The sequence below is a fragment of the Mustelus asterias genome, chromosome 14 (assembly GCF_964213995.1).
Source record: "Mustelus asterias chromosome 14, sMusAst1.hap1.1, whole genome shotgun sequence".
Lineage (NCBI taxonomy): Eukaryota > Metazoa > Chordata > Chondrichthyes > Carcharhiniformes > Triakidae > Mustelus > Mustelus asterias.
In genome coordinates, this window is record NC_135814.1 from 35227422 (window position 1) to 35248968 (window position 21547).

General features: G+C 44.5%; 1 protein-coding gene across 1 annotated transcript in view; it reads left to right on the forward strand.

The window, feature by feature from the left end:
* The window catches only part of dpp10 (dipeptidyl peptidase like 10), an 837745-nt gene that overhangs the window by 175216 nt on the left and 640982 nt on the right, over positions 1 to 21547 (forward strand). The window contains exon 3 of the mRNA XM_078229163.1: positions 16764 to 16859. Within this exon, the coding sequence (XP_078085289.1) occupies positions 16764 to 16859 (96 nt within the window). The remainder of the gene's footprint in view (positions 1 to 16763; positions 16860 to 21547) is intronic.

Here is a 21547-nt window from a genome sequence, read left to right on the forward strand (position 1 = left end):
ATGATGAGTTAGGTGTCAGGTGAGCGTGGTGTATCAGGTGTGAGCCAAAAAGTCAGAAACCCGCCAGTGTAAAATTACGTCGCAATTCTCCAATGGCAGGTCGTTCATCCCACTGGCAGGTGGTGCAAATGTCATTTGCATCTCATGAATGCTCATTTTAAAAATGCTGACTGGCAGCCCATCAGCCCATCCAATATTGCGTCACACCAGTGAGAAATTATGTTGGCGTCAAACCCAATTGCTTAAGCGTGGCATGCACAAGATGGTCCTCAGTTGGCAAGAGACTTCAGGGTGAGTGCAATAAAGCCTATCTGCCATAGTGCTGCATTTCTCCTGATGCGCTGTACATCACTCTGCCAAGGCAGACTGGTTCCTGCTGTCCATTCTATGCTGACCTGGTCTTCATAGACCGCACTGTGTACTGGACCCATGGACCCATCTGTGTCACTACCTCAGTTCAGTACTACACCTAGTGTTAGGGAGTACAGGGGTCTCCTTCCCCTCTGGTGCTACACACCTGTGTCTATGTGGACAACACTGTGCTGTGGGACTCGTGCAGTCGCCGCAACAAAGGTTTGAAGTTTGGCGGGGGGGTGGAATGCAAGGTGGGGAGGGATGGGGGAAAGCATGGGCTGATGAAGGGACAATGTGGAAAGAGAGCTGTGCAAGGAGGTGGGAGGTGGGTAGGGTGAAGCTCACAATGGCAGAAGAGGGGCACGGAACTGGATGAATAAGATGAACAATGCAAGACAGAGGAGGGGGAAGCTGGATTCCAATGAGGCTGCATGAAAAGCTCTCAATGAAGTGGGTCAAACGGATACCACATTGTTTACTGGACGGGGATGTTTGTGTGGTTCTGATGTACTGCACTTCATGCAGGGCAATGTCTAAGTTACATAAATAACTATAACAGCATATTAATGTAACCTAGGGACTTTTCCAAAAATAAAGCACTGTACTGTCATAAATAATTCATCAGCCTAAAAGGTAAAACTTAATCTAATATAACGGAGTAGAAATTAATTTTCTCTGAATCAGATTTCTAACAAACCGCAAGTTTTTATTTTTAGCAATTTTGTGGGGATGAATTTCAGATAAATTGAACAAATTGCATCATTTGTGCAAATTAAAGATCTAAAAATAAAAGTATTTCGCAACAAAGCTGAGTATATTTTGGCCGGAATTTTCTGGCTGCTCATGCCAGCAGGATCTTCTGGTCCTACCAATGGCACACCACTGAGGTGGGATTCCTGGCGCTTGGGGTGCAATCAATGGGAAATCCCAAGTGCGATTCTCCTAAATCAGGACCAAATGCCCACACTGGCTGGACAAGCAGAGTATGTCCCGTAAGCACTGGCAACGTGAGATTCACCCACTAGGGCGGCACGGTGGCACAGTGGTTAGCACTGCTGCCTGACAGCATCAGGGATCTGGGTTCGATTCCCGGCTTGGGTCACTGCCTGTGTGAAGTTTGCACATTCTTCCCGTGTCTGCGTGGGTTTCCTCCAGATGCTCCGGTTTCCCCCCACAGTCCAAAGATGTGCGGGTTAGGTAGATTGGCCATGCTAAATTGCTGCTTAGCGTCACGGGGACTAGCTAGGGTAAATGCATAATGTTGCGGGGATAGGGTCTGGGTGGGATTGTGGTCAGTGCAGATTCGATGGACTGAATGGCCTCATTCTGCACTGCAGGATTCTATGACCTGATGGATGCAAATTTATGCATCCCTCAAATCACACTGGTCAGCCCCGCTGTTCATAGATTGGGGCAGCTTTTATAAAGGGCATCTTTTTTATTTTCAAAGATCCCCGCAGTTGCAGAAGCAGGGAGTTGAGCCAATCGAGTGCAAGGTTGGGGAGGATCCTCAGCTGGAGCCAGGGAGAAGTGTGTTAGTTATTCTGACTGACCCTTTTATTATAAATACTTAGTTATCGTTGGGAATAAAGTCTTTGTGACTTTGAGGCACATTGAGTCACCCTCAGTTTATTACACTGTTGTGAACCATCGTTGGTTCCCACTGGATAGTACTGAGCCAGGGTCTGGCCAGTACTACAAGGATGTACATATGTTACTGTTGGGTTGTGCTACTTGTTGCTGTTGGGGTTAGGGTGGGGTTGTTACACCTTTGTATTGTAGTGTTGTGGCACATCCCAGTCGGGCTCCGCCTCCTGGGAAAGGTATAAAGGTCCCTGCTCTGGCTGGGACCCCTTCAGTCTGGGATCGTGTATATAATTATTGGCTGCTTCATTACAGTAAATAAAAGCCTTTATTTCCCGAGCATCTAGCCTCGTGTTTGATAATGCGCATCAAATTTATTTACTGTTGTTGAACTCTCGTCAAAGAAAAAAAGAGTATGGAGCAGATCCTGAAGCCGGAACGCCTTACACTAGATCCACGTGCGGTGGGCGCCTCTAACACCTTCGACCACTGGCTGAAGTGCTTCGAAGACTACCTGGCAGCCTCCGCAGTGGTCACTACAGATGATGACAGACTCCGGGTCCTCCATGCGAGGGTAAGCGACACTGTCTACCTCGCGATCCGTGCGGCCACCGATCACACAAAGGCCCTCGAGCTTCTGAAGAAGCGTTATATCAAACCGCCCAATGAAATACACGCTCGTTACCTCTTAGCCACTCGACGACGGCAGTCTGGCGAAACGATGGAGGAATATGCGAACGAGCTCCTACAGCTAGCCAGGGGCTGTAACTGCAAAGCTGTGTCGGCTGAGCAGAGCATGAACGACCTCGCCCGAGATGCGTTTGTGGCGGGAGTCGGATCGTCGTACATTCGACTTAAACTGTTGGAGAAAGGTAACCTTGACCTGACCCAGGCAATCGAGCTAGCGGAGATGCTGGAGACAGCCTCCAAAAGCCTAGTATTGTATCCAGAAGACCACGTGGAGACAATGTGGCAGGAGCAGTCGCCTATCCCTCCTCGTCCCTCGGGTTCGAAATGCTGCGTAATGGCGTGCTCACACTCGGGCCAGATGACGGCAGCAGCTCCGGGCGGCCCGCGGTGTTACTTCTGTGGGGGAGCGAAGCATACTCGGCAACGGTGTCCCGCTAAGGCTGTGTTGTGCTCCGCCTGCGGTAAGAAAGGGCACTATTCGAAAGTGTGCCGATCTAAATCTAGGAACGGCAGTGCGGCCTGCGATTCTTCAGAGCTCGGCTCTCCGTCGTCGAAATCATCAAGGTGTTCGTCCACGTGCGAGGCCAGGATGATACCATTACGGTCGACGGAGTCGGAGGTGTGTGACCACTGAGTTTGGCGCCATCACCCACGTGCGACCTATGGGAGCGGCCATGTTGGTCGGCACCGACCGCGAACGACCAGCAGGGGTCCTCCTAATCGATTTCAGCTGCCTGCAGTGGCGCTCATGAACCAACGGTGGCGTCGATCATCCTGGACCAGGCCAAGCCTCATAGACTTGACAAATCTATAATGAACATCCAGGTAAATGACCACGTGATTTAATGTCTGTTTGACAGCGGGAGCACTGAGAGCTTTATCCACCCAGACACTGTGAAGCGGTGTGGACTCCGGATTCAACCTGCCAAACAGACAATCTCTATGGCATCGAGGTCCCGGTCTGTCACCATGCTAGGGAGTTGCGTGGTAACTTTGACGGTGCAAGGCACAGTTTACGAGCGTTTCAAGCTCCTAGTGTTGCCGTACCTTTGCGCGCCAATACTTCTCGGACTAAATTTCATGATCCACTTGAGGAGTGTAACCCTACAGTACGGTGGGCCACTCCCTTCACTGGCAGTGGGAGAACAGCAGCAGCATCCAAATTGCCCAACGCAAGTGGGCAATTTGGAGGCCTGTAGCCTGTAGCCTCTCGACGCTGAAGATTACCACACCCTCCCTGTTCCAGAATCTTGTGACAGGCTGCAAGCCCATCGCGACTAAAAGTAGGCGTTACAGCGCTGAGGATCGGATCTTCATTAGATCTGAGATTCAGCGGCTCCTCAAAGAAAGGATCATACAACCCAGCGCCAGTCCATGGAGGGCGCAGGTCGTGGTGATCAAGAGTGGGAACAAACCCCGGATGGTCATTGACTATAGCCAGACCATTAATCGATACACGCAGCTGGATGCGTATCCTCTCCCGCGCATATCTGATATGGTCAATCAGATTGCGCAGTACCGGGTGTTCTCCACCATAGACCTCAAGTCTGCCTACCACCAACTCCCCATTCGCCCAGAGGACCGACAATACACGGCTTTTGAGGCGGATGGTCGCTTGTATCACTTTCTCAGGGTTCCCTTTGGTGTCACCAATGGGGTCTCATTCTTCCAGCGTGCTATGGACCGAATGGTGGACCAGAACGGGCTGCGGGCTACCTTCCCGTACCTGGATAATGTCACCATCTGCGGCCATGACCAGCAGGACCACGACATGAATCTCCTGAATTTCCTACGCACTGCATCTCGCCTGAACTTGACCTACAACAGGGAGAAGTGTGTGTTTCGTACGCGCCGTTTAGCCATCCTAGGATACGTGGTGGAAAACGGGGTCATTGGCCCTGATCCAGACCGTATGCGCCCCCTTTCTGAACTTCCCTTGCCTGCTAGTGCAAAAGCACTGAGAAGATGCTTAGGCTTCTTCTCTTATTATGCGCAGTGGGTTCCCAATTACGCGGACAAAGCCCGTCCGCTCATTAAGTCCACGACTTTTCCCCTAACGCCAGAGGCCCGATTGGCCTTCGATAAATTAAAAGCCGACATCGCGAACACTACGATGAACGCTGTTGACGAGTCCATCCCCTTTCAGGTGGAGAGCGATGCATCTGATTTCGCCCTGGCCGCCACACTTAATCAGGCGGGCAGGCCCGTCGCATTTTTTTCCCGCACCCTCCAAGGCCCCGAAATCCGGCATTCAGCGGTGGAAAAGGAGGCCCAGGCCATTGTGGAGGCCGTCAGGCACTGGCACCATTACTTGGCGGGAAAACGGTTCACCCTGATCACGGACCAGCGGTCCGTGGCGTTCATGTTTAATAACACGCAGAGGGGCAAGATCAAGAATGACAAGATCTTGCGGTGGAGAATTGAACTCTCCACCTATAACTACGACATCATGTACGGTCCAGGGAAACTCAATGAGCCCTCGGATGCCCTCTCGCGTGGAACATGCGCCAGTATACAGGAGGACCGTTTGCAGGCTCTCCATAATGACCTATGCCATCCTGGGGTCACTCGGCTCTACCACTTTATAAAAGCCCGCAACCTGCCCTACTCGGTGGAGGACGTCAGGTCCGTAACAAGAAGCTGTCGGGTTTGCGCGGAATGCAAACCGCACTTTTACCGACCTGACCGGGCACATTTAGTCAAGGCCACTCGTCCCTTCGAGAGACTGAGTGTCGATTTTAAGGGCCCCCTTCCCTCAATAGATCGGAATGTGTACTTCCTCAATATCATTGACGAGTACTCTAGGTTCCCTTTTGTTGTTCCCTGCTCTGATACATCCGCTGCCACGGTTATCAAGGCATTCCATGATCTCTTTACCCTGTTCGGGTACCCCGGCTACATTCACAGCGACAGGGGCTCGTCGTTCATGAGCGATGACTTGAGGCAATTCCTGCTCTCATACGGGATTGCCTCTAGTAGGACCACGAGCTACAACCCTAGGGGTAACGGACAGGTGGAACGTGAGAATGCTACAGTCTGGAAGGCTGTCTTACTGGCGTTGAAGTCAAAAAGTCTTGCAGTCTCCCGTTGGCAAGAGGTGCTCCCTGATGCGCTCCATTCTATTCGCTCCCTCCTGTGTACGGCAACCAATGCTACTCCCCATGAGAGGATGTTTTCATTCCCTCGGAAGTCTTCCTCGGGGACCTCATTACCGTCTTGGTTGACGTACTCAGGACCCGTCCTCCTGCGGCGACATGTAAGGGCCCGGAAGTCCGACCCGTTGGTCGAACAGGTCCATCTCCTCCACGCCAACCCTCAGTATGCCTATGTGGCATACCCTGACGGGCGAGAGGACACGGTCTCGATCCGAGACCTGGCGCCAGCAGGGGACGTAGCAACCCCTGTCGCTCCCATACCCCCTGTTACAAACCCTAACTCTTGTTTCTCCCCCGGACACGGCGCGGGCAGCATCGGGACCATTGCTTAACCCTTTTACTCCCGTGTACAGCTTGCCTGAGTCCAGAGGATGGTCGCCACTGCAGGGCGTGTCAGGACCCCATGGACTACCGTCACCTCACGGTCAACCGGCCTGTCAGTCCGTGGAAGAACAGCTGGACGCCGCCTTGGGGAGAACGCCACCGCAAGTGCCTACTCCGGTGTCACCGCCTGTATTGAGGAGGTCACAACGACGGTGCGGTCCCCCTGACCGTCTGAACTTATAGACTGATGACACTTTATTCTGTTTTTTTTGTACCCCGCCGGCCTTTGTTCTCAAAGGAGGGGTGAATGTGGTGAACCATCATTGGTTCCCACTGGATAGTACTGAGCCAGGGTCTGGCCAGTACTACAAGGATGTACATATGTTACTGTTGGGTTGTGCTACTTGTTGCTGTTGGGGTTAGGGTGGGGTTGTTTCACCTTTGTACTGTAGTGTTGTGGTACATCCCAGTCGGGCTCCGCCTCCTGGGAGAGGTATAAAGGTCCCTGCTCTGGCTGGGACCCCTTAGTCTGGGATCGTGTATATAATTATTGGCTGCTTCATTACAGTAAATAAAAGCCTTTATTTCCCGAGCATCTGGCCTCGTGTTTGATAACGCGCATCATACACTAAGTTACATTAAAATCTTTATAGGTACATTATTTAATTTGGACATTTCCCTGCATAATGTGCAGCATATCAGAACCCATGTGAGCCAGATCTTACAAAATGCAAAAACAAGTGCCTACAGTAACAAAACAATGATCCTTTTGAAATCCGATGGTAGGTAGAAGGTTTAAGAGGAATAATCTCTGATAAAATGTGAGGAAAACTAAAGTTTATTTTGTCTTAAAAATATTGTACATGGAAACACTGACAGTAACCATTAGAAACAGCAGCAACAAGATGCAATGATCAACGCAATTGCCAAAGAGTTAATTAAAGCAACACCTTCAAGGAACTGAATCAGAACAGCTATTGATAACAACTGATTTTTATTTTGCATTATTTATAATGCTCTTTGTGTCAGGAGATGGTTTATCTTTATTATTCAGTTTATTTATGGTCGGACAAAAGAGGATAAGAAGCTAAGTGGACTCTAAATACAAATAATGCTGCAATATTAAAGCTTAAAGTTTAATTATTAGTCACCAATAGGCTTACATTAACACTGTAATGAAGTTACTGTGAAAATCCCCTAATTGACACACTCTGGCGCCTGTTTGGGTACACTGAGGGAAAATTTAGCCTGGCCAATGCACCTTACTAGGATGTCTTTCGGACTGAGAGAGGAAACCAGAGCAAACGGATGAAACCCACGCAGACACGGAGAGAAGGTGCAGACTCCGCACAGGCAGTGACCCAAGCAGGGAATTGAACCCAGTTCCCTGGCGCTGTGATCAGCAGTGCTAATCACTGTGCCAGAGTTCCCAATATAAAAGACATACCTTCCAGAAGTGACTTTTGGCATTAAATGTAAAGAGGACAAATTAATTCATGAAAGCACAAAGGAAAATGACTATTTCTGAAAGAGTAATTAAATTGTATCTCTGGGATGTCCTGTCCAACGTGAACCTGGTAGTTGTGCAAGAAAATTGGAATCATTACTGGATGAATATTCTCGAGTGGATCTTCTAAAATGTGACATATCATTAGCAAGCAGTTTAGTGTTAACAAAGTTCGGTACCATACCAATTACGTGGAATGCAAATCTTAAATGTTGCTATCGACAAGAAGCAAGCATTGACTTTATTCATGTTCTTCAACCTAAATATAAATGCAGTGATTGCAATAAGGGAGATTGTTTAAATTATTCTTCAAACAAATGGAGTTTCTGTGGTATCTGGGAAGGTTAAAATTATATTTCCTTTATTTTATTGATTGTTTAATGGTTGATTTAGGGTTGCTGAACCAGTCCGGGGCATTGCACCACAGGCTTCCCACCAGTACAAAATCTGCACTACCTTCCTGCAGGAGTGTTGGAGATGTACCACCTGCATTTGCTCTTTCCCAGCTCTCACCATGCAATGCTTCTCTGATCTAAAACATTCAAATTTCCTCCTTCGGTGCCTGTGGTCTGCCTCCCAAAATGCACGCTGATATAAAATAGCAATTGTCGATTTGCGAGGTAGTGATAACCAGGTGAAAATCCAGTTAAGGGGCAGCATCTGCACATTCTATAATGGCTTGAAAGAAAACTGCTCAATGCTTATCTTTTTGCCACTTGATGCCGTGCAGTCTTGCAGATAGTTTTAGCATTTCTCCTGGTTTCAATACACAGGATTTTTCAAATGCTGGAGTTTCCTGTCCCAGCACTGAAAATGTCAGTGAGGAATGCATCTTCGCCGATGATGGCCTCACAGAGCTTTGATTGGTTGGAGGCACGACTCCAAATGTCAGAATCTGGGGATTACTGATTGGTTTCACTTCATGTTTGTCCCTGATTCAGGAGGAACGCCAGCTTTCGAGAATTGCTGGTCACCCTGATTAGCTGGTAGCTCTGTAAACTCAGCAGCGCCATCATGAATGGTGGCCATTGCTGAGACTACAGGGAATTCCCAGATTCTGAGTGCCTGGGGCCCAGGACCAGGTAAGTGTGGTGGGTGTGGTGAACCATCGTTGGTTCCCACTGGATAGTACTGAGCCAGGGCTGGCCAGTACTACAAGGATGTATATATGTTACTGTTGGATTGTACTACTGTTGCTGTTGGGTTAGGGTGGGGTTGTTACACCTGTGTTTGTTACTGTTGTGGCACATCCCAGTCGGGCTCCGCCTCCTGGGAGAGGTATAAGAGTCCCTGCTCTGGCCGGGACCCCTTCAGTCTGGGATAGTGTACTTAAGTTCTGATAGCTTCATTAATCGTTAATAAAAGCCTTCATTTACTGAAGCTTCGAGCCTCGTGTCTAAATTGATGTGCATCAGTGGGGTCTCATGCCAGCGACAGGATTGGAGGCCCCAATGGTGGGAGTGATGGCAGGGTGAGGTGGGGTAGGTGAGGGAGGTGGGGATCATGTTGGAAATACTGGAGCAGGGTGGGGTGGAGCAGACCTCTGGAGTGGTAATACCTTGGGGGGAGACCCTGAATGGGAAAGGAGGCCAGTGATGGAGGATCCCCCTTCCTAGCTGAGACCTGACCAGGCTAACCTGCTGGCCTCTCCTCTTCCCCGTCTCTCCTGTAAAGTTTCTGACAAGTTTGGATTAGCCACGTCCTGTTGTTACATTATCGTACACCACCATACTTGACTGAATATAATAGGTCTACAAAACCCATTTCTGATCCATTGATTATAGGACTGCTTAACTTACTTGATAGCCTGTTGTTTCTGATAAAACAAAAAGATAGTAGTCCAACAGTTTTGTTAAGTTTGTTTGTCAATTGTGCCTGATGCTGTTCTTGGCAGACCTTTCTACAGGCTACATTGAATCAGGGCAATTTGCTCTTCTTTTGATGGCAATCAAAGTGTGAGGCATACACTTGGCCATAGATTTGCACTTTGTGGTGACACATGCAACTTTTCTGCTGTTGATGGCCCAGAGCCTCATGAATACCTAGTTTTCAGCTGCTCTAGCTATCCTTAGTCTGTGCCACACTACAGGATGAAGAATGTCTTACGGAGGGGACTAGTCTGTGTTTTCATGAAACCTATAGAGTTTTCATGGGGAAGATAAGTTTTTGTATGCACAAAAACTGTACAGTGGCCATTTATGCCAATGCTATTGTGGAGATGTATTCTTGTGGCAGGTAGATTAAGAAGACATAGTCATGCAAGTTATCTCCTCATACATTTTTCTCACCATCTGATGTAGATGCAGTCTGACAGCCTTGTCTTTGAGGATTTTACCAACTTGATTAGTGATAAGGCCTCTGGATCATTCTTAGTGGTAAACATTGAATTTCCATGCCCGGAGTAGGGAGCCTTTTTATCCCTTGAAAGCTTCTTCCAAATGATATTCAACTTTGAGGAATATACACGCGGAAGCTGAGTGGGTGGTGATCTGTCAGGAGGTTTCTTTGATCTTGCTCAACCAGAAAATGAGACTGCGATCTGTGTTCAATGTTGAGGGCTCCAAGATCAACACCCCCAACCTAGCTCTATAATATTTTGCCTCCATCTCTCGTGGGTCTAACCTGCCAGTGGGATTGAACATTAATATGAATATTAGTTTATTATCAATGGCAGAGTTTTGAAGATATAAGAATAGCAATATAGTTAAAGCTGGGACATTAGAGGACTCTGGGTCTGTACTCAATGGAGTTTAGGAGGAGGAGGGGGGGATCTCATTGAAACTTACTGAAGATTGAAAGACCTGGATAGAGTGGACGTGGAGAAGATGTTTCTATTAGAAGGAGAGGCTAGGATCCAAGGGCACAGCCTCAGAATAAATTTAGAACCAAGATGAGGAGAAATTTCTTCAGCCATAGGGTGGTAAATCTGTGGAATTCATTGCCACAGAAAGCTGTGGCAGCCAGGTCATTGAATATATTTAAAACAGAGATATATAGGTTCCTGATTGGTAACCGAATCAACAAAGCATACGGGGAAAAGGCAGGAGAGTGGGGTTGAGAAACAATGATGAAATGGCACAGCAGACTCGATGGGCCGAATGGTCTAATTATGCTCCTATATTTTATGGTCTTATTAGATGACAATAACAGCATTAAAAATAATATGATTTTAGTAAAGATATAGCTCATAATAGCTGCTACTTGACATTGCTATTGCAATATCATTCAAGCAAAGATCTCAAAACCGTGACCTTTATCGCAAAAGCTGACATTTATGTCGCATTATAATCCTTTGGGTTCCCAGAAGAATTACTTCAGGAAAATAACTACACTTGCTTCTGTATTTAGTACACTGACAGAACACGATATGGGACAAATATAAACTCAAACCTCAAACCAATCATCAATCTCCAGATACTGACATTTGGAGGTCATCTATGTTTGCACTGCCCTATACCATAAACCTAATCCTCTGTACTCTATCAAACTTCTGACCATATCCAACGTGATGTAGCCATACTTCCAGACAACAGCCAAAGTATGAAAAATGATTTGACTCACTAACATATCTTTTTGTGAAGTCCTGCACCACACATTTATAATATTATTTGCTATCTAATGACCACACTTAAGGTTAAAAAAGCCTGTCCTGGTCCACTGGGAATGCTAGTTTCTGAATGGAGCTCAGTAATAAGTCACTTACTGTAGCACATTACTTGCCCTAATTCGAGGAATCAGCCCAAAAATTGATTGGCTCACTGACAAGTTTTTGTTCGAACTGATACACTACCATTTTTGGTCTTCACCAGTGTTTATTATAGACTATTTATCCACTGTTAAGTGGCTGAAGCAGAGAGAAAATATATGGACTCAATATCATCATCACAACCACTCTCAAATATTTTAACATAAGACAATTTCCTATCATGGACATGTATATCTTTGATCTAAACTAAAATACAACTTCAAAATTCACTTTTGAATAGTCAATGCAAGATAAAATGTATTGTTCATGCCCATGGATCAAATATTAGGCCAATTTTCATTTGTTCCCTCATGTTTTCAATTGGATATTTGAAAGTGGCTCCTCCAGCTATTTTTGTGAATATTGCTGCAGAAAGTATCCATGAAGGAAGGAACTGTCTTTATTTCCTTCACCCATAACTATGAATGGAACATCCACTTAATTACCCAATTAGCTTGTATTCCTGATAAGATGACTTGATCCCTTCCAGTTCACCCATCATTCTCTGTCGCACCTGCAATGGAAACCTTAAGAAATGTAATATCAAATTACATTGAAGCACTGATGGATAGTACACATTTATAATAATGGTTGTTAGGCTCTGTATCATATACCAATAGGTGTGTCAGAGGTTAATACATCTGTTTCACCACTGTGGCTTCGTCATTAAAGGAAATGTTGCATAAAAATGGAAGAAACAGAAAAAATATTTTTGAAACTCTAAATGTCTAGTTCTGTTTAAATTGATTATTATTCTCTCTTGGGGAGATGGTTGAAGATATCATCAATGACTAACTGACAGTTCCATTTAGAGAATAATTGACACTAGTGTCACAAGGGGTCATGAGGGGTCATAGGTTCAAGGTGAAGGGGGGGAGGTTTAACACAGATATCAGAAGGACATATTTTACACACAGGGTGGTGGGGGCCTGGAATGCGCTGCCAGGCAAGGTGGTGGAGGCAGGGACACTGGGAACGTTTAAGACTTATCTAGATAGCCATATGAACGGAATGGGAATGGAGGGATACAAAAGAATGGTCTCGTTTGGACCAGGGAGCGGCACGGGCTTGGAGGGCCGAAGGGCCTGTTCCTGTGCTGTATTGTTCTTTGTTCTTTGTTAAGTAGGTTTACACTGTGAAAATCCCCTAGTCGTCACACTCTGGCACCTGTTCGGGTACATTGAGGGAGAATTTAGCATAGCCAGCGCGCCTAACCAGCACATCTTTTGGACAGTGTGAGGAAACCGGAGCACCCGGAGGAAACGCACACAGACATGGAGAGAATGTGCAGACTACGCATAGACAATGACCCAAGCCGGGAATCGAACTAGGTCCCTGGTTTTGTGAGGCACTAGTGCTAATCACTGTGCCATCGTGCTGCCACTATGCTGCTACTCAAAGTTTCAGTGTCTAATTGTATATACAATCTGCATAAAGCATCATGCTAAACTGCAATGAGAAGATATCGAGCAATTTTCTCTGTCCAGATTAATTGTTTCCAGCGAAGCTTCAACTGCCCATAACTAATCCTGACCCAGCTTTACCTGTTTGTTGATAGATACTTTTATTGTTGCATATTTAATAACATTAATCTGTCAACTGAGAGAAAACTTCACTTTTCAGTCAAAAGATTAATTTGCAGCCCTCAGGACTGTGATTACACAGTGAGATGCGTACAAAGGTCCCCACGCACTCTTGAGTGCTGGATTTTTCTGCAGTTAATAAATGTGCAGAAAATATCCCAAAGAAACCATCCTTCAACTGCATGAAGATGAAAGAAACGTTTAACATGGCGCCTTCATTACATGAGTTAATCAGGGGGAAATAAATCTGCCAACGGGGTCCAATACAAATAGACACAAGATAAAAAAGAGAAGGGGATCAAAATGCCATGAGAAAATAAAAGTTAATAACAGATGCATTAACATCACCACTGATCACTAAAAGATTAACCTGAAAATTTAAAGGAATTAAATACCCTACTTGCAGGAAGAGGTTATTAAAACTCTTCAGGCAGCAAGTATCACTGAAGTGAAAAACTCAATTTTCCAACTCACTGTTTCTTAACTAATTACTAACAGTACGTTAAGCCATCCAGCAATCTGTTAGTTGAAAACATCTTTAATTAATGCTTTGGGATGTATTAAAATATGTCCGATATTGAATTTATACTATATGTTAAGTACAAGGGAAAAAAAGCATTTAATCTGATTTTTAAAATCATGCACGCACCATTATGTCTTGTGTACACAGTGTACTGCAAAGTAACTAGCATGAATATAGTTCCAGAATTATGTCACTCTCCTCTCTATAGAGGGGCCACAATTCTAATCGGCACGGTGGCACAGTGGTTAGCATTGCTGCCTCACAACGCCAGGGACCCGGGTTCGATTCCTGGCTTGGGTCACTGTCTGTATGGAGTTTGCACATTCTCCCCGTGTAAGCGTGGGTTTCCTCCGGGTCCTCCGGTTTCCTCCCACAGTCCAAAGATGTGCAGGTTAGGTGGATTGGCCATGCTAAATTGCCCCTTAGTGCCAGGGGACTAGCTAGGGTAAATATGTGGCATTATGGGGATAGGGCCTGGGTGGGATTGTTGTTGGTGCAGACTTGATGGGCTGAATGGCCTCCTTCTGCACTGTAGAGATTCTATGAATCAGATCCCGCACCTTTTTTGGCAGATTATCATGGTGAGGCACTTAACTGCTGTCCCGATTTACACTGCTCTTACACTGTTCCAAACTGCACGGTGGTATTGTTAAAGGAAATCACAATTTAAAAGTGGCCTGGAAGTGGGACTTGATTATCTAATTTCAAATTACAGTTATGATGAGGGCAAGTTGATTTATCTGTCAATAATGACACTCCAGTGGATACCATATACACTTTAAAAGTTAGCATGGCTCTCTAATCTTCGGTCTGTTGGTTTAGAGTAACATGACAATATTGGGAACAGGAATAGACCATTCAGTCCCCTAAATACTGACCCACTCTTCAAATAGGTCAGGGTAGATCACCACCTCAACTCCATTTCCCTTTGTATCCATTGACTCCCCTACCTAATAAAAATCTATCAATCTCATTCCTGAAAGCCTCAATTGTCTCGTCATCCACAGTCTTTGGTGGAGAGAATTCCAAGTTTCAGGTTCCTTCTGAGTGAAACATGATTCTTTGTTTTGCACTCCAAAGATCTAGCTCTGACTTTAAGATCACATCCCTTCGTTCCTCATTCCCCGGCCAGAAGAAGTATTTTCTCAGTATGAACCCTGTCAAGTGGTTTAAACATCTTGAACACTTTGATCTGATCACGCTTCAGTCTTCTATAATGAAGAACCCCCAGAGACATCACGCCCCTCCCTCGCCCTCCTTCCCCCTCCCCCCTCAATGATGTCTCACCCCTCCCCTCAATGACCAACACAGAGATCTTGGACTCTGTTCAACCTTAAACTGGCAATATTGCTGCAACACACAACAATACGACCAGTGAGTTGTATACTTCATTTATTAATTGTGCTACTTACGTATGTACAGCTGAGAAACCTAATCTGAATGAGCTGGATTCCATTCAGGCTGATGCTTTTCAGTTCATAATACAACACATTGGACTGGGTGGAGACACCGGGCTCGCCAGATTGCTAAATTGTTTACCCAAAGGATATTAGTCTTGGGGAATAATTAATCATGGGAAGCTGTTGAAGTAGATAATATAATAGGATTCAAAAGGTATTTTTAGGCCTCCGAGGTGTTGAGCAGGCCTGATGCTCCCCTGGATGACCGGCGCCTTGCACCTCACCTCAACAACCTCAGCTTGCTGCTGGCTCAGGCTGCCTCGCAATGGCCTGCCCATCTCTCCTCAGCCCTGGCCTGCGGGCCGAATCACTCCACTGCTCCCCTGGATGACCGGCACCTCACCATGGCGATGACTGGCTTGCCTTGCTGCTGGCTCAGGCTGCCTGACTATGGCCTATGCTCCTCAGCCCTGGATCAAGATCAGGAAACCTACAACTTATTTTGCAAAAACAAAGGAGGAGACCTTTGTCTTGACTGTCATCTCTGTACCTCTGAGTCACCTCAACAACTTCGGATCAATGTTTTCTCAACCAATCAAAGTTGCCTGCCGAAGGGTCAACAAATATAAATACACCCATCAGCAAATACAGAGTTATCAATCAGACTCTGATATGTGCCCAAGAACTGCCCACAGACACTGGCCAGCACAGGGCCTGCCCATTGGTCAGGATCCCAAAATCCTAGAATCTCTACAGTACAGAAGGAGGCCATTCAGCCCATCGAGTCCACACTGAGGCAGGCCCACCCAGGCCCTATCCCCATCACCCCACATATTTACCCCGCTAATCCCTCCACCCTACACATCCGGGGACACTAAGGGGCAATTTTAGCATGGCCAATCAACCTAACCCGCACATCTTTGGAATGTGGGAGAAAACTGGAACACCCAGAGGAAACCCATGCAGACACGAGGAAAATGTGCAAACGCCACACAGACAGTGACCCCAGCCGGGAATTGAACCCGGGTCCCTAGAGCTGTGAGGCAGCAGTGCTAACCACTGTGCCGCCCCCTATGCCTAAGCACAGTGTAAGTCTTCCTCTGGCAAAAGGTTTAAAAGTCAGAATGGGAGTGAAAGCTTAAGTGATAAGCCATGTATAGGGTGGTTAGGGTTACATATTTTGCCAAACAGTTTTAAGAAACTGTTGCCAAATTTGTTTTCAGTCTCCAAAGCGTAGAGGAGGATGTTCTGTGAGAAATAAATGGAACATAGTCTATTTGAAGAAGGACATAAAAATTGCAGTCTTCTGCAGGAGTGTTATCTCTGTGGGCCACACTCTTTTAAACACACCAGGATAACATCCTAATGATTGAAGGTCAAATCTATGAACTAACTACGCATCTCACTCCAGTATTTCTCACTTTCTTGTAATTACTGTCTATGCACTGGAAGTGATGGAAGAATTTGTTTTCAGGAATATCGTGCCACTTTCATAACTTAGGTCCTTTGGAATAATTTGAGGAAACTTGCAGGTAAAATGTGATACATACCTACTATTTAAAAATTAGATATAGCTCTTGGGGCTAAAGGGATCAAAGGATGTGGGGGAAAGAGGGGGATCAGGATATTGAATTTGATGATCAGCCATGATCAAACTTAATGGCGGAGCAGGCTCAAAGGGCTGAATGGCCTCCTCCTGCTTCTAATTTCTATGTTTCATTTTAGTTTTCCATTTTCATTTCACATAAAATATTGTAGATAGTGTAGAATGTTATTCCAGGTGAAAATTATGAAGCTACAAAAGATAAATCTCAAAACTGCACCTTTTGTTTTCTTGGTCAGTCCTATGTTATATATAGAAATTTAACCTGCTGTTCATGATATTTATTTTATTTCAGATGATACTTCAAAAACTGCAGATGCTCGACTATCTCTGGATGACCTGTTCAGAATAGAGTTCACTGTACATGACCCAGAAGTAAAATGGATCAAAGGTATGTGTTAAAGCCATAACTCGTAAATTTGAACTGCTAAAAATCCGTGCTATGAACTGCAGACAGCCAACCTTGTTTATGAAATAAATATCCATCAGCTTTCATGACATTTGTTTAAGAATAGGTTGTGGAAATGGAAACATGAGATTTGGTTCCTAACAGAACAAAGCTCTACACTGGTATCCAATTTGTATATGCAGCAATCTGAAAGAAGAATGTTAAAGTGTTTTATATGCAGGTTATGTTGTTGTACAATTATTTAAAATAAGAATGCCTGAATATTTTTATGTTGCTGGGGAACAGGGAAATAATCTATAATCAAGCTTGATATTTGTGCAGCCATTGGCAATTATTACTTTTATTTTAGCATTTCTGCTCTTGCCTCTAAATCAAAAGGTATGAGTTCAAATCCTACTTCAGAGATTTCAGCACCTAATCTAGCTGACACTTTAAGCTTGATATTGTAAGAATGCAGCATAGTGTCATCTTTCAGGTAAATTGCTGAATGAGAGCCCATGTACCTCTCAAGTGGGCATTTAGGAGGCTATGGTACTATTCATGGATTTCCCATGGTGACCGAGCTAATGTTTTATGTCTTAATAAGTATAATTAAAATAGTTATCTGGTCATATGCTATTTGCAGAATCTTGCTATATGTGTGAAAATTGGATCCCATGTTTCTCAACATCAACATGTGACATTTCAAAAGTACCTCATTGGTTGTAAGCCTTAGAATCTCTTGTGATTGCCAACATTGCCACATGTAAGTTCCTTCTGTTTTTTTTTATTATGGGCAGCACGGTGACACAGTGGTTAGAACTGCTGCCTCACAGCTCCAGGGTCTCATGTTCGATTCCAGCCTTGGGTCTGTGTGGAATTTACATGTTCTCCCTGTGTCTGCGTGGGTTTCCTCTGGGTGCTCCGGTTTCCTTCCACAGTCCAAAGATGTGCAAGTTAGGAGGCTTGGACATGCTAAATTGCCCCTTAGTGTCCCAAGATGTGTGGCTTAGATGGATTAGCCATGGCAAATGTGTGGGGTTACAGGGCTAGGGTAGGGGAAAGGACTTGTGTAAGATACTCTGTCAGAGAGTCGATGGACCAAATGGCCTCTTCTGCACTGTAGGAATTCTATGATCCTTAAAACCCAAGACTGGCACATAGGAATCCCCATTATATATCCACACACTTTAATGTGTAACTGCATCTGCTGTTTAAATTTTCAATAGAAAGAAATAGATTGACAGACTTGATCTAAAGGCTCTGATATTATTAGAAGGGCAGTACTCAATGCTCGTAGGTTTTAGCATCAGGTACATGTATTGCGATTGTCATTTTCCAGTGTGCAATGATGGCTCCCCTTGCAGCGAGCAATCCCATTTGATCAAGTGCACTTGACTGCTTTATTTTTATAAGCTTCTCCAAATTTTAAACCTGAAGATAAATGACAATTTAATGCAAACCATCTGTAATACTGTATTGATTGCTTCCCATCCAAAACATTTCAGCTTAATGGTTGAAAACTCAGCCTCTACAGTAAGCTCATTGAATATTGCAAGCCCATTTTAGACTCATCATCACGCATCAAAGGATAAGGAGATTTCTGTGAATTTGACAACATTGTGACTAGAGCTACTTCCTCTTTGTCTTATTGCTGCAGTAACCTTATCAGCTTCAGATCCAGATAATATCAATTTGTTCACGAGCTGTTCTACTGCCAAACAATTTTTACTTTCTAATTGCTATGTTATGCCAAGATCCATGAATAGATTAAGCTTTTTATTAAAGTTTATATCAAGACATTGATCTTTGTATTTAGAAAGCTTCCCCAATTGTTTGTGGAAATAATAGTTTACAACTGAAACAGTCCCACGAGTTTCCGTTTAGCCTTGTCTAGGGTATTACAGGATTAGTGGCAAGGCAACTAGTATCAAATGACAACTCACTTGGTGCAGTGAATAATAAAATGCATTTTGTATCTATAATAATCCCTAACAAAGCTAAGTGAAGCTTTTTTTTTAAACTCTCTTTTATTCCACTTCAAAAATTTGTCAGTCTTTCATTCAATAACAAAATAACCTTTGCATTTCTTGCATAAAATCTGATGGGATCTCAGAGAATCATAGAATCTCTGCAGTGCAGAAGGAGGCCATTTGGCCCATCGAGCCTGCACTGACAACAAGCCCACTCAGGCCCTATCCGCATAACCCCTTGTATGTACTCGGCTAATCCCCCTGACACTAAGGGGTAATTTAGCATGGCCATGGCATGCATCTAATGCAAATTTTGTATTTGTCTGAGACTGACATTACAGGATTGGCCACAGATTAAACAACTACCCAATATTTATCTTTATAACATTTAGTGAATATTGGATGAGGTGCATAATTGTTAGCCAATCTGATGTTCCCCATTTTACAGCACTGCTGAAAGTTAAAACAAACTACAATGTATTGAGAACTGTTACAGCCAATCACGTATTGGTAGTAATTGATATCTGCCTTTGGGCAATTGATGTGTATGATCTTTTAGGTGAAAAACAGAAAGGATCTGAAAGAGAAAAGTTCGGGAAAAGTTTTGTTTGTCTTGATCAGAATTTTCAGATGGTGGTTATGATGATATACAATTCCAACTTTTCGAATATTGTTTCACATTCTCAGTTTTCTCTTTTAAGTTTTCTAACATGACTTTAATATTAATAAATTCTGAAATTCTTTATATGCATTGCATCAACTTGCATCAAAGTGTGGAAAATTTCATTTCTGAATTTTGACCCCTATCATCTTGTTTCATAGTTTTGTCTGTAGTGTTCAACTATTGAATTGATCTGTGTTTTTTTTGTGTCAGTCTGTTCACTGGGCCTATGTTCACTGTGCTTAAGTCCTAAAGCTACAGGTGGAATAGAGAGTGAAGTAACTGACACATTACAGAAGGTTCCAGAATCTGGGCCAAGAGCATGTGTGTAGAAATCCTCTAATTGCTGAGATAGTTCAAAGTACTGTAATAAACCTGCAATAGAGTTAGAAGTAATGTCATCTCTGCATTACTCTGAAATATATCAGACTGATATGATATCCAACAAAATGGCAAAGATGGAATGAAAGTGATGTCTGCGTTTGATATGGCTCTCAAAAAATACTTCAGACCACAGAGTAGTATAATGGTCCTTATACACTAATGACTGTGTGGCCAAATTCCCCTCCTCCTTGATTTTCAAGTTTTCTGATGACCCCACTGTAGTGGATTGGATCTCAAACAATGATGAGATGGAGTATGTGAAAGAGATAGAGAATCTGGTCAACTGGGACAGTGGCAATAATCTCTCCCTCCATGTCTGTAAAATGAAGGAGATGGTCATCAATTTCAGTCAGCGTAGTGGAGGACATGCCCCTGTCTACATCAATGGGACTGAAGTGGAAATGGTTGAGAGCTTCAAGTTTCTAGGTGTCCAGATCACCAACAACCTGTCCTGGTCCCTCCATGCTAATGCCATAGTTAAGAAAGCCCCACCAACATCTCTACTTTCACAGGAGGTGAAGGAAATTTGGCATGTCCACTACGACTCTCACCAACATTTGCAGATGCACCATAGAAAGCCTCCTTTCTGGTAGTATCACAGCTTGGTATGGCTCCTGCTCTGTCCAAGACCGCAAGAAACTACGAACAGTCATGAATGAAGCCTAGTCTATCACGCAAACCAGCCTCCCATCCATTGACTCTGTCTACACTTCCCTCTACCTTGGAAAAGCAGCCAGCATAATCATGGACCCCACGCACTCCAGACATACTTTCTTCCATCTTCTTCTGTCAGGAAAAAGATACAAAACTCTGAGGTCATGTACCAACCGGAAAAAGATACAAAAGTCTGAGGTCACGTAACAACTGACTCAAGAACAGCTTCTTCCCTGCTGCCATCAGACTTTTGAATGTACCTATCGTATATTAAGTTGATCTTTCTCTGCACCCTATCTATGATTGTAACACTACGTTCTGCACTTTCTCCTTTCCTTTTCTTTGTACAGTATGCTTTGTCTGTATAGCATGCAAGCAACAATACTTTTCACAGTATACTAATAAATGTGACAATAAATCAAATCAAGAATGATATATGTTCCACCAAAGATGCCAGGTAAATAGCCTTCAAGCTTGCACCACCATTCAATATGATCATGGCTGATCATGCACTTAAAGTATCCCACTCCTACTTTCTTTCCATACCCCTTGATCTCTTAGGCACAAGGAATGAGTATCCAGCTCCCTCTTGAGCATATCTAACATACTGGCCCCAACAGCTTTCTGTGGTAGAGAATTCCACAAGTTCACAACTCTCTGGGTGAAGAAATAGTTCCTCAACTCAGTTCTGAATGGCTTACCCCTTATTCTTAGACGGTGACCCCTAGTTCTGCACTTCCCCAACATCAGGAACATTCTTCTCGCATCTAGCTTTTCCAGTCCCATCAGGATTTTATATGTTTCTATGAGATCCCCTTTCATTCTTCTGAATTCCAATGTGTACAAGCCCAGTCGATCCAGTCTTTCTTCATACGTCAGTCCTGCCATTCCGGGAATCAGTCTGGTGAACCTTCGCTGGACTCCATCAACAGCAAGAATGTCCTTCCTCAGACGAGCAGACCAAAACTGCACACAATGCTCAAGGTGTGGCCTCATCAAGGCTCTGTATAACTGCAGCA